The sequence below is a fragment of the Equus przewalskii genome, chromosome 8, assembly GCF_037783145.1.
Source record: "Equus przewalskii isolate Varuska chromosome 8, EquPr2, whole genome shotgun sequence".
NCBI classification, from domain to species: Eukaryota; Metazoa; Chordata; class Mammalia; order Perissodactyla; family Equidae; genus Equus; species Equus przewalskii.
The window spans coordinates 45,744,771-45,758,568 of record NC_091838.1 but is presented as its reverse complement, the minus strand read 5'-3'; the positions used below and the strand labels follow the sequence as shown (position 1 = coordinate 45,758,568).

The 13,798-nt window shown below is 40.4% G+C and overlaps 1 protein-coding gene across 1 annotated transcript in view; it reads right to left on the bottom strand.

Annotated features, from left to right (window-relative positions):
* POP1 (POP1 homolog, ribonuclease P/MRP subunit) overlaps positions 1 to 13,798 on the bottom strand; it is a 34,927-nt gene that overhangs the window by 4,668 nt on the left and 16,461 nt on the right. The window contains exons 10-14 of the mRNA XM_008527681.2: positions 13,481 to 13,592; positions 12,768 to 12,887; positions 7,215 to 7,330; positions 4,969 to 5,160; positions 3,504 to 3,658 (exon numbers count right to left, since the gene is read on the bottom strand). Coding sequence (XP_008525903.1) covers positions 3,504 to 3,658; positions 4,969 to 5,160; positions 7,215 to 7,330; positions 12,768 to 12,887; positions 13,481 to 13,592 — 695 coding nt within the window. The remainder of the gene's footprint in view (positions 1 to 3,503; positions 3,659 to 4,968; positions 5,161 to 7,214; positions 7,331 to 12,767; positions 12,888 to 13,480; positions 13,593 to 13,798) is intronic.

The following is a 13,798-nucleotide window of genomic DNA, read 5'->3' as shown; positions in this document are numbered from 1 at the left end:
ACCGACCCCAAGAAGTAGGGAGCAGCCTGGGTGTTGGCCGTTCTGGGCTGGAGGACTCTTGGGGAGTCCCAGGCTGCATCCTCAGACTGATGGTCTCCTCTGGGGCAAGCCCAGACATTCCTTCCCTCATTTGCTTCTTACTGTGTGCTGTGCCCTAGGACCCCAATGGAAATGAAGCCTGTAGGCTTAATCGGGGGTTCAGTCGGAGCCTATATTCTGGAGATTGAACCACATGTGTTCTGGCCTACCAAGAGGGGCAGCTGGTGAAAAATACTCCTAGGTACTTGGCCTACCCAGAGATCTTTAAAAGTTGAAATAAATGAGCAATTTACAAAAAAGAGACACAAAATGGTGAAAAACACTTAAAAATATCCAGCCTCACTAGTAAATAAACAAAGAAAAAAATCAAAACAATAAGATGCTACTTTTTCACATAGTGTTTTCAATATGAAAAGATTGGTGATATCCTATGTTAGTGAGAGTGAGGGAAAATAGGCACCCTCATAACTACAGGTGAAATCCTAAATTAGCACAAATAGCAACTTGTCAATAGTCCATCAAATCCTTGAAGTGTGTATCTTTTCTTATTTAAACCAGAAATCTTATTTATGGGATTCAGCCTAAAGTGTATGCTTTCTTTCCACTACAGCTCCTCTCAAGTGATGGCTGTTTCTTTTTCACATCCCATGGACCCCACAGGTGGCCAGATGTCCTCCTGATGCCCCCAGACCATTTTTCTTCTCTTTCCTCCTCCAAGACCCCCTGAAGCACATGCTATCAGATAAACCACTGGCTCTCCCTCTTCAGCCAGGCCCTCTCTCCACTTCCCAGGACCCCTCATTCCCCTGCCACACTGCCTTCCCCTCCATTACAACTCCTGTCATCAAGTTCAGTGGCTTCAGCCTCTACATACGCCATCCCCCTAATACCCTAACCTACCAGAAACTTGGCATCCTCATCTCACATCTTTTACTTCACCCCACATCTCAACCACCACTCTCCCAGTCACACCTTAGTTTTGGTCATTGCTAACACCTGCTCCATCTTAAAATGTCAATTTCAAGTATCCTACACTCAGAATGATGCCTCCTATTTTTCCAGCCCCTTTACCTCTCCCTGCAACAATTCCTGAACCGCTGGAACCTCCAATTCGTTTGCTCTATGGTTTCCTCACTGCTCATCACCATTCTCACCTCTCTCTCCTGTAAGCTTAGATTCCATGGTGCATAGGAAAGTCGGCCCGTTACATAGACCCTCAACTCCCTCCACCTCCTCCTACCCCACACCAGCACCTGACTGGCAGAACAAAGCTGGGGAAAGACACGCAACAATCCTGAACAGTCTGACTATAAACACAAAACTCAAGTGGACTCTTACATTTCTTACAAATCTCTTACATTTCTCCAGTCACTTCTACCTTTCGCTCTCCCGGAAAACTGTTTACATCTATTCCTCTCTCCTCAAATCCTCAACAGCCTCTCTCCTCTGGGATCCTATTCCCAGCTGATAAGCTTGCCTCTTCTATCACTGAGAAGACGGTCACAATCAGCAGAGTATTACCTGATCTCTCTGCCAGAGTCCAGCCCACCTAAATCTGCACCCATCTCTCAGAGTCAGCCATCCAGCCCATGGAAACGAGAGAACTGAGCCTGACCCTACAGACTGCTGGCCCTCCTTCCCCACTGAAGGCCTCTAATCTTGTGCTTTTCACACCCCATCCCCCAGCTGGACCCCTCCTGCCAGCCTGGAAACACGGGCTTCCATCACGAATATAAGCTCCAGGACGGCAGGAACAGACTTTGCCTGCCTTCCCCTGCTGTAGGCCCAGTGCCTATAAGGTGTGTGACACACAGAACGTTCTAAATAAACATGTGGTACATTTATGAATCAATCAGACAAGTATGCAAAGATGCACAAGGAAAGCTGTTCACAGAAGCACATGGCAAAAAATCAGAAATAACCTAAAGGGCCACTGATAAATTACAGTACATCCACCCTGGAGTCCTACGCAACTAGTTACATTTTGAGCAAGGGTTGGCAAACTATGACTCAGAGGCCAAGCCTGTCCCACTGGCTGTTTTTGTACAACCCCACAAGCTAAGAATGGTTTTTATATTATTAAATGGTTGGAAAAAAACCAAAACAATAATATTTTATGGCATATGTAAATGATATGAAATTCAAATCTGAGCCTCCTTAAATAGAGTGACACTGGAACACAGCCATGCCCACTGGTTTATGTATCACCTGTGGCTCCTCATGCACCACAATGGCAGAGCTGAGCCATTGCCATGGAAAGAAACCAAAGGGACCATAAAGCCAAAAACATTTATCATCTGGCCCTTTACAGAAAAAGTGTGCCAACACCTGGTTTACTATCGTATTTATTGATATGGGAAAACTAACCATAATATACTGTTAAATGAAAAAAGCAAATTTCAAAATACTATGTCTAACACAATCCTTTTTTTAAAAAAATTTCTATCTGAAAAATGTGTTTACATAAAAAAAGTCTAAAGGGTAAGAAATCAATACTATTGCTAATCATTATTTAACAAACACATAGAAGACCCTCAGCTGCATACATTATGGGAGGCACGAGGGACAGATAGCACGTGACTGCCGCCCTCAAAGAGCTTGTAAGCTGGCAATCCAGGAACGGAGCCCCGTTCACTCGCTCACTCACTCATTCATCTATCATTCAACAAACAGCTGGAACGCTGGGCACTGCCTGTCTCTGTGGCTGCAGCAGTGAACAGGAGGGCACACTGTGGAGCTTGCAGTCAAGGAACCACAGCATTCAATTAATCACCCATTCATCAGTCAACATATAAAAGTTGTTAAGGCCCGCCATGTGCCAGGCACCGGCTAGAGAACTGCAGACGCCACAAGGAACAACAGAGTTCTTGTGCCTCCAGGAACCTACAGGATAGTAGGAAACACGGGTTCCCAATGTCAGCATGCACTTCAGAGTATAAAGGAAACAAAGCCCCTCACTGGCCATTCCCCAGTGAAAAAAGTAAAGGAAAAAAAGTCTAGAAGGATTGATACCAAAATGTAAAAACAGTGCTTATCTCTCCGGAATAGTTTATAAAGTATTTTTATACGTTTCCATAGTTTCGTTAAAATTTCATCAATATATATTACCTCTATAACAGTTATAACAAACACAATTTCCATTTTGAGGGGGCAGGGATTGGTAGTGGGAATCTATTTACAAATATCTGAAACTCACATCCACAGTTTAGGTGTCCACCACCATCAAGGTAATGAGCAAATAACCAAGAGTGGGGTTTGTGACCTCACGGGCCTATAAAAGCCAGACGTAAGACAATCTCCTAACTTAATTACATCTCAGTAATGTTGAACTCAAGGAAAAGTCTGTGAAAACTCCATATTACATGACAAGAGTTTCCGAAGCCATTCCAAACATTACTGGCCAAGGTCAGTGTGCACATCTCTTCCTTTTACAACATATCGAGCTAGAGAAGCCAGTTTTTTACCTTTGGTACTTTTCAAGAAGATTCTTAGCTTGCTCTTCAGCAAACAGAATCCCAGCAGGGCAGTCTGGGAAATCACCTGGGATGTGAGGTGACCTTTTATACTGAGAATGCACTATAGCCTCTTTTAATCCTCCAACTCTTGCACCTCGATAGATCTAAAAGAAATGTCAATGAGATCCTGTCAATATACTAACTTAAAGTGAAACTCCTTAATTGTTTGTATGGGAAAAATGGAAAACAACTGAAATGCTCATCAAAAGGAGAATGGATAAACATCAAGGGGTAACCCTACAATGGGTTATCATATAATAGTAAAAATAAATGAAATAGTTTCATCAACCAACATGAAAAATCTCAATGCTGAGTGAACACAGCAAGTCGCAAAAGAATCTATACAGTGAGGTATACAAGTTTAAAAACACGTCAAACATAGTTGTTTTATTTGGGGATAAAAGCATACTTAATGAAGCTATAAAAATATGCACAAGGGGCCAGCTTGGTGGGGCAGCAGTTAAGTCCGCACTTCCGCTTCAGCGGCCAGGGGTTTGCTGGTTTGGATCCTGGATGTGGATCTACACACTGCTTGTCAAGCCATGCTGTGGCAGGCATCCCACATAAAATAGAGAAAGATGGGCACCAATGTTAGCTCAGGGCAAATCTTCCTTAGGGGAAGAAAAAAAGAAAGCATGATAGTGACAAACACCAAAAACAGGAATTTAGTGATTTTTAGGAGGAAAGAGAGAAATGGAATTCGAAGGGAATACAGAGTGCTTCCAATGAATCTGTAATGTTTTATTTTTTAAGCTGGATGGTAGGTGAAGGGTACACAGAGTTCATTATATCAGTATCTATACTTTTTTGCATGCTTGAAACATTTCATAATTAAGAAATTAGAATTATTTTAAAATATTCCCATTCCTAAATGATTAACCAAATGTCCCTTGCACTAGGCACAATTGCTAAAACTAATTACCTGCATGAACCTAACAGTCTTACATGTCTTTTGTACTCACTAGCTCAAAGTAATATTTAAACTAACTAGAAAAAAACCACACTAGATTTTAATAAAAATTTGTTGCAATTCATAAACAGGAATATATAGTCAGCACTTAAAAAACAAAAAATGTATTCTATATATCTATAAAAGTTAGAAAATTATAAAAATTGCTTTTAAACTGTAACAAATGTCTTCAAGTTAAAACACTTCAACATTTTGTTGCCACTACTATTCAAAAATCAGGCCACTTTTAAAACCTCAAAAATTCATGTCAGCACAACTTTTGTGAATGAAAACCTGGCTCCAGAGACTTTATGAAGTATTTCGTATCAGGATTATAGCTCTAAGGACAGAAGAATGGCACTTGATTTCTAAGTTGCACATAAAGGCTAGAACATTCTCAGCACTTGGTGTTTATTAGGAACGTATTTTAAATGTTGTGATTCTTAGAATCAAAAAGTAACTTACAAATGGAATCCAGAAAGCCATGCCCCAGCCCCTTGGGAGCAGGACATCCCAGCCACTTCCCCAGCCTCGTCGGTCATCACCAGTCACTTTTCCTGGCTGTTGAATCAAAAGTATAGGTATCTTGGATTCCTGGGGACCTAAAACAAGCTGTGACCCAGGCACCAGCAACTCACTTCTCTTCCGGTTTAAATCCTAAAGTGGAAGAAAATAATTGAAGACAAACAACTCTAGTGTTCTGGGAGATTCTACTGAATCTCCCTAAAAGCAGCTTTACAAAGTTAAATGCTCTTTTAAAAAGCAAAAAAAAATGTTCTCAATAAATAAATGTGAGCCATTTTAAGTACAAGGTATTCCTCCCACAATGACTTTCCTCTACACAAGCGCTTTGGTAGAAAGCGTCAAATTATCTTAAATTTGGGCTAGAATATACTAGATGATTCAAAGATATAAAATAACATACATTCAATCTCCTAATCTCTTGTATCAGAATTAATCTTATATTTTGATATTCTGTCCCTACATTTATTTTGGTTAAGATTTGTTGTCATCAAGTAAAAAAGGTACAAGCAATTAACAACTTCCCAAGGAGGGGCAAGTGGGAAAATATTCCAGCTCTTGAGAAAATTTCTCACCAGGTCGTAAGGATTTAAAATAGAAGATGCTATAAATTATTTGTTAAGTGGACTGCAGGGAGCGGCTAACAACATCCTTTCAGATTTTCTCGCCAGCTGTAAAGAGATGAACAGTAGGAGTGGCCTACCATCCAACTGAGAAAACTATACGAGAGACTGCCTCCATGCTACAAAGCCTAAGCGCTGCCTCAGGGACGCTCTTCAAGCCATGACCAAGTCCTGATTCTCCTTTTACCGCTGGTCAAGCTTCCACTACCACCTACATGTTGGTAATTCCAAATGTCTATCTCTTTAGCCCCGACTTTTTCTCCTGAGGTCAAACTTGTCTCCTGGACATCTCCTCCTGGGAAGGTCCAAGGCCCTTCAAACGCAGTTTATCCAAGATTGAACTCATCTTTCCCAGTGCATTCACTCTCCTCTTGTATTCCCCATCTAGCTGAATGATGCCACAATTCTCAGAGTTCATTCATTCATTCACCCATTCAAACATTTACTGCTCATTCATTTACTCAGCCATTCAGATATTTACTGAGCACCTGTTATATGCCAAACACTTTTCTAAGACTTGGGAATATAGAAGTGACAAGTCAGACCTGGCTCTGGCTCTCTTTTAGCTGAGCTCCTAAACTCAAGCTAATCTACAACTCTCCTCCTTTCTCTCTTCCCATCTTCCAATCCACCAGAGTTTTGTCAGTTTCATCTTCTAGGAATATGTATTAAACCCCAGCCCCTCCACTCTAGCCACACTGCCACAATTCAGGCCCCATCGCATCCCAAATTATGGACTATTTCCAAGGTCTCTTTCAATGCCATCCAACCACAAGTCCTTTCTCCAGCTCCTCCTCATCCCCATCCCCGGTCTAATCCACCCTGCACTGCGCTGCCAGAGTGAAATCTGAAGTCATGGCCCAGCTTAAAACCTGCAATGGTGTCCTACATCTTCAGTCCAAATCCTTAAAATACCTCAAGGTCTTTTATGCTCTGGCCCCTATTTATCTCTTCAGTTTCTTCTCCTGCCCTACCCTCAACTCCAAGTTACTGATCTACTTGGAGATTCCTGAACACATCATCCTGGTTTGGGCCTGGGCCCTTGTATATACTGTTCTCACTTCAGCAATCTTTTCTCCACTGCAGCCTTGGCTCCTGGCCCCTAGCCCCAAGAAGTCTGGTTAATTCTGACCACCCATCTAAGAGTCAGCTCTTCCAACCAGGAAGCTTTCTCCAGTTTGCCTAGTCTGGGCTTAGGACCCATTCTAGTCATCTACTCCATCATCTCATACAATCCCTGGTCCTGGTAGGAGCTCAATCATTGTGAAATTAAAGACAGAGACCATTTAAGGGAAAAAAAAACAATACAAGAAAAACAGGTATTTAAACCATGAGACTATCACTTCAAGAAAAGGTCTTTGTCATAACTTTACCTAGAGATTATTCTTCCATAAGAACAGGAAAAAATCACAGTATGTATCATAAGTAAGGGAGCAATAAATTGTTTGAAAATAAAAGGAAGTCTATAGGATTCTACAAAGTACGAAATAACTTTTATGATCTCTAGAGTGATGAATTTTAACCTGTCTTCATGGCTGTACCAACAATCAGTACACTATTAGTTACCTGATCCGAGATTTTATTCTCCGTGACACTCTTACAGATAGCTTGGTTCCAAATAAAGCTATGCGTACACTCCACAGGTACACCCTCCAGAAGCAGCTGTCTAACTTTCTCATTATCTAAGATGGAAAAGAAATAGCCTTCAAACCACATCCTTTAGATCAATGAAGCCAAACTTTAATCATTGCCAGTTCACCTTTTGTTATAAGAAAACATTTTATAGGCACTTACTTAACTTCTCTAGAAGAATTTACTTGACTAGAAATTAAGTTATTCTTATAGTTGGTTTCATAATATGTGAAACAGCAAAGGCTCCTAAACTTATTTCTCTGACATTTATTTTTAGTGTATAAGATGCAAATATCACATTAAATTGCCTCTAAATAACTGCCTAATTCCACATTTAAGATAATCAAATTCTAGGAACCACACACAGGCAGACAATTTCTTGGTAATATGCTATGACAGCACAAGCTATATTTGAACTACCAGCTCCAGGGCTCTTTCTATCATTCCTGGCCCAATGGTGGTGAGCCAACAGATAATCATCCTTTCCTTCTGCTCAACTATTTCAAGTCTCTGATAACCCTTTTTTATTGAACTGAATATTTATCCTTTCTGTAAGATGTGTTTTTCTCATTCCTTTAAAATGAGTGTATTTTCTGTGACATACATTGTGTCATCTCTTTAAATAAGCCACACCATGGCAAAATACTCTAGTGGGAAAAGAGGAGGAACTCCTCTGGTTATAAACATATATACCAATAGAGGAGACTTCATAGATGAAGTCTTCTAAAGAGTAGGGGAAAAAAATGTCTTCCAAACCTTATTTTGTTGGACTGAAGAATTTACAAAAAAAGAAAAAAGTCAGACAATTCATGAGTTTTGGCAAAGGTCCTAAAATGCCAACAGAAAGGTCACTCAAAGGCACATACCTGCATGGGTCTGATAGCTGGGAAAAAAAAGTGGAAACCAACTGGGCCATAATGTGACAGATTTCAGGGGAGAACAAAGACAGAGCATATTAAATCGATGATAAGATCTGAGATAAAAGCTCCTTAAAGCAGCAACTGCTTCTAGTACACTGTTTCTCATGGAGATAATAACCAAGAGCATCTCGAGTAACTTTACTGTGTCCTGCCCAAGTTCACACAGCTCATCTAAGAACAAATAAGCCCCATTTCAAACAGCCTCTGTCCACCCAGAACGCTTTCCTGTGGAGTACTGCCATAGACTTGAATGACAAAGTTGGGAGTGTATTCAGATCTGGCTGCGGACAACCGAGATGGCTAATACTTAGGGTGTAAAGGTACAGGAAAGCACAACCTCATCTGCGAATATTCTAAATAAACAAATGAAACAAAGTAAATGGTAAGTCCAGATAATGAAATATTACTCAGCACTAAGAAGAAATAAGCTATTAAACCATGAAAAGACATATAGGAATCTTAAATGCATATGACTACATGAAAGAAGCTAATCTGATGCTACATAATGTATGATTCCAACTATCTAACATTCTTGAAAAATCAAAACTATGGAGACAGTAAAAAGATTGAGGAGGGAGAGAGAGATAATAGGTGGAGCACAGCAGATTTTTAGGGCAGTGAAACTATTCTGTATGATGCGGTAACGGTGGATACATGTTGTTATAAATTTGTCAAAAACCATAGAATGCACAACACCAAGAGTGAACCCTAATATAAACTACGGACTTTGGGTGATAATGATGTGTTAGTGTAGGTTCATAGACTGTAAGAAATGTGCCCCTCGAGCGCAGGATGTTGGTAGCGGAAGAGGCTATGCACGCGTAGGGGCAGAGGGATACAGGAACTTTCTGTACTTCCCACTCACTTTTGCTGTGAATCTAAAACTTCTAAAATACAAAGTCTATTTAAAACAGAATAGAGCATGTCTGAAGGTAAAGGGCAAGGCCCTTTCCGGTCAACAGTCTTGACCAGTGAGAGAAAAGAAAGTCACCAGGTGGTCAGCACGCACCTAGCTGTGCCTAGAAAGCCTATCAATTCCGAATGTAATTCTAAGTCCTTCCCCACGGCTCACATAAGCATATTCTTTTTCATACCCAGAGAAAAGCTAACTGACTACATAACTCCAGAATCGTGACTCGAAGGTTGAAGGAAGTAGCCTGTTTTCTCCTTTCTTAAATGTATTTAAAGATGCTCAAATTTTAAAATAAAACTTTCTTAAGTTCTACTTAAGAGAAGCAAAGGAAACTAATAAAAAGTTTTCTCATTTGGGAATCAAATAAATCAAAGTTACAGTCTTCAAACTCACTCTATTTTAAATTCAATGTGCAGAGTAGTTAAAGGGGCCCAGCTGAGGCAATGAGGATTTTTCCTCCCAAGAGCAGAAAGAGAAGTCAAGGCAAAATGACCAATAATGGGCGCTTCTGAAAGTCCACTGTAGATAGTGCTCTAAAAGTGCTTGTTAAAGCTGTGAAAAGTAAAGGATGATCTCTGACCATCATTCTCACGGTAATTTGCCTCTTCCCCTGTTTGGTGTACACATTACCAAAGAGTGTGCAAAGAGGAAGATTTTAAAAAGCCATGAGCACAATGTAAGTTCGATATTTTCTAAAGCAAAATATTCATCTGTGGAAGGCAAAGACTAGTTAAAATAATCTAGCAAAGGAAATCAGCAGATGCTAAGGAAAGCAAATACTAAAACAACAGTATAGAAGAAATTATTTTTTTTTTTTTTTTGAGGAAGATCAGCCCTGAGCTATCTACTGCCAATCCTCCTCTTTTTGCTGAGGAAGACTGGCCCTGAGCTAACATCCATGCCCATCTTCCCCTACTTTATGTGTGGGATGCCTACCTCAGCATGGCTTGCCAAGGAGTGCCATGTCTGCACCAGGGATCCGAACCAGCGAACCCCTGGCCGCCGAGAAGCGGAACGTGCGAACTTAACCACTGTGCCACCGGGCCGGCCCAGAAATTATATTTTTAAATCTCACCGAGAAAACCAGTTACACACATAGTGAAATGCTGTCTTAATGAAGTTGAGATTTTCAAAAACACATTACTAATATGTAATTCAAAATCAAGAACCAAATACTCAAGTAAATTTCTTCAAAGCATCTAACAATATGTCTCATCACTTACATTCTTACTGAAGGTTTCCTTCTCTGTTCTCCCACTATTCCACTCTCAACACCTCTCACACTCAAATGTGCGAGCTCCCACAGCAAGCAATTCTCGGACACCAACTTAACTCAATCCTGATACTATCTACCTGGAGATAGCATCAGATCCTGTGGGTGAAGGAGTTGGTCCTGCAAGACGGCTCCCACTTCAGATGCCAACCAAAAGTCCTGGTGTCCCATTTCTGACCAATCAGCTATAAATTGCTTTCACACATGACATCCTCCTTGGGTTCAACAATTTGCTAGAAACAGCTCCCACACCTCAGGAACACAAATCACTTACTAAGATTATGCTGTTTGTTTTTGTTTTTGTTTTTATAAAAGGATACAACTCAGAAAACAGCCAGATGGAAGAGATGCATTGGGCAAGGTACAGGGGAAGGGGTGTGGAGCTTCCATGCCCTTGCTGGGCACTCCACCCTCCCAGCACCTACCTCCACGTGTCCAGCAAATTGGAAGCTCTCTGAACCCCATTGTTTAGGATTTTTATGGAGGCTTCATCAAGTAGGCATGGTTGATTAAATCATTGGCCAATGGTGATTGAGCTCAATCTCCAGCCCCTCTACCCTCTGGGTAGAGGTGGGGGCTGAAAGTTCCAACCCCATAATCATGTGATTGGTTCCCCTGGCAACCTGCCCACCGTGCTCAGGGCCTTTCCAAAAGTCATCTCATCAACATAAACTCAAGTGTGGTTGAAAGGGGCTTGTTATGAATAACAAAAGAGGCTCCTTTAGCCTCTATGGCACTTATTTAGTAAATCACCAGGGTTTTAGGAGTTGTGTGTCAGGAACTGTGGACAAAAAGAAAATATATATTTCTTATCATATCACAGTATCACATTCCTGTACCCTCTCTCTTCAGAGCTCTCCAGTTTCCAGTACACATAAAAAGATAAAGAGTTTGTTATCCAAATCAGGCAAATGCTTCTTTATAGTTTAAGTACCACCAGAATTGGTCTGTTTTACCTAAGTCAAAATAGGTAGCGAATGATTTCAGACATAGACAGACAGACTGGAACTATGTCAGAGAATTAAGTTTTAGATCATCATTGATTCTTATTAGACATTGAGACATTGACATTAGACATTGAGATTCTTCCAAGGATTAATCTTTTATTTACTGACTCAGCTCATCAAAGTATGCTTCTAACTTTAGTTTTGAATTACCTTCCTAGATAATATATTACATTTGTTAATAATATTGGTATAATACTAACTCCTTAAGAAGTTTACTTCTTTGTGTAGCTCACATGCCAATACTTCTTCAAAGAAATTACATAAAACAGGTTTTAATGAAATTCACAATGACTAACAAGATGGCAAGCTTTTATAGTAAAAACTAAATCATGTTTTTCAAGATAGACTTTAATTTTCCTTGAACTGATTCATATTAAGTTAAAGCCCTAGAAAGGATTTAATACAAAACTGCCTCATTCCAAAAAAGAATCTGAGGCATCAAGAGAAATGAAGTGGAGTTTAACCACAGCTTTAAGGCGATCGAGATAGTCGACGCTAACGAACTCACAGACAGTAAAACTTCTACGATCACACTAAACCGTACTGCCGTTAAAGAAAAGACGCAGCAACTCACTGGTTAAAGCTGTGGGCTCCAGAATTAACTAACTTACCCAGGTAACTTCAAACTCCTCCCTCATCCAATCCTCCTTTCACGTGAAGTTCTGACAGAGTAATTTATTGCCCCTTTAATATGCTATCTAACTAGATGTGGAGGGAAAAAAAAAATTCTGCAGTTGTTGCTATACACATCTGTACTTTTTCTCCAAAAATTCACGATCTAATTTTAATGATTCTTCCAATTAACCATATTTAAATGACAGTAAACACAATAAAACATCATCACAACTGCTGCAAATCCCAGATCAGACTAAAATTTTAGCCAGAACCTACCCACCCTCCTATGCCACCCAGCCAAACTCCCTCAGGCCACTCTACTGAGTCTAAACCAAGACATCTTACCCTTCAGCACCTGGGATGGCCTTGCCAGGATTCGAACCTGGATCATCTGTATGGTCAGACAGAGGCTTCCATGAGCACAAGACCAGCTGCGGGTGCAGATCCCTTCCTCACAATTAAAATTCTGAAATGCCAGGCATTTTCAGAGAACCCAGTTTGCAGAGAGACAGGTTTTACTAAAAATAAAGAACTCAGGGAAAAAAATGAATATAAGGATCAGGCTATGTGTTTTACAGCTAAAAGATATTTCCACACACACCACCTTCTTTGATCATCACCCTGAAAGGTAGGCAGGTACAGATGGCCCTAACTTTTACAGATGAAGCAACTGCAGAGCTTTCACAGACAGAACTCTAATGGGACGGACTAGCCTGCTCAAAATAGTAAGGAAAACCAGGGCTGTTTCAAGAACCTTACCTTGGCATTTTTCTGGACTGGGCAAAATTTTGGACCTCTTTTGAGGCAAATTTATTCGAGGATCCCCAACCGTGAGTCCCAGAACAGTACCTGCCGGAATTTCTGCTGGTGATGTTACTCCTCAACAAAAAGAAAACAAAACAAGAACGAGCTCACAGAAAGTCATTCACAACACATACATATTTGCTTGAGTTTTAAAATTTTTCTAATGAAACTTTCTTCTTGGGCTAATTATTTAAGAACATGTATTCTCTTTTTTCCCCATTGATACTTTTAGAGGATAAATTAACATTCATAAAGAATGAAGTTTCTCACAAAAAACATTAAATTAACTAACAGGTTATTCTACAGCTTGAGCATGTATGTTTCTGTCAATGATAACTATAGTAGCTACAGGCACAAAGGCAATCATGCAGGTGAGTACAGATTTGAGTTTAGTACCAGGTATGTGCACTTGTCTATAGTGTCCTAATGCCAGTTTTTTAGAATACTAACATCTCATTTGTTTGTCGTTTCATTAACAAACTCAAACAGTATCACTCTATTTACTGAGTTCAGGCATCTCTCTTACTCGCTTTCTTGCTGTATTATAACAAACAGCTATAAGTTAAAAAGCACCACTACATGTAGGCAGCCCAACGGAAAATGCTCTTCTAACCCACTTCCCAGTGCTCCCTTCTTCCCCAGCGCAACCCGGTATTCCCTCTGCATACCTCCCAACAGTTCAAAAATGGCTTCTTGTCTGTGATGAAGGGAAACGCTATCAGGATTCCTACAGGTTTCAACCCACCAGCAGTGAGGTGTTTTCTCTGTGTCCTCTCCCTCCTGAAAAATAACAACTCCTGCTCACCAGACAAATAATGAATCAGACTTAATAAGTTTGTTTTGGTTGCTATCGGCCCTCACCTTTTTTTCCTGTATGGGAATGAATGTTTTATGGAGGGAATCGGGGAAACTGCCACTGTATTTAACACAGTAATTAACACCAGACTAACTACTCTTCTGGTTAGAGGCAAGGACACAGCACTAGA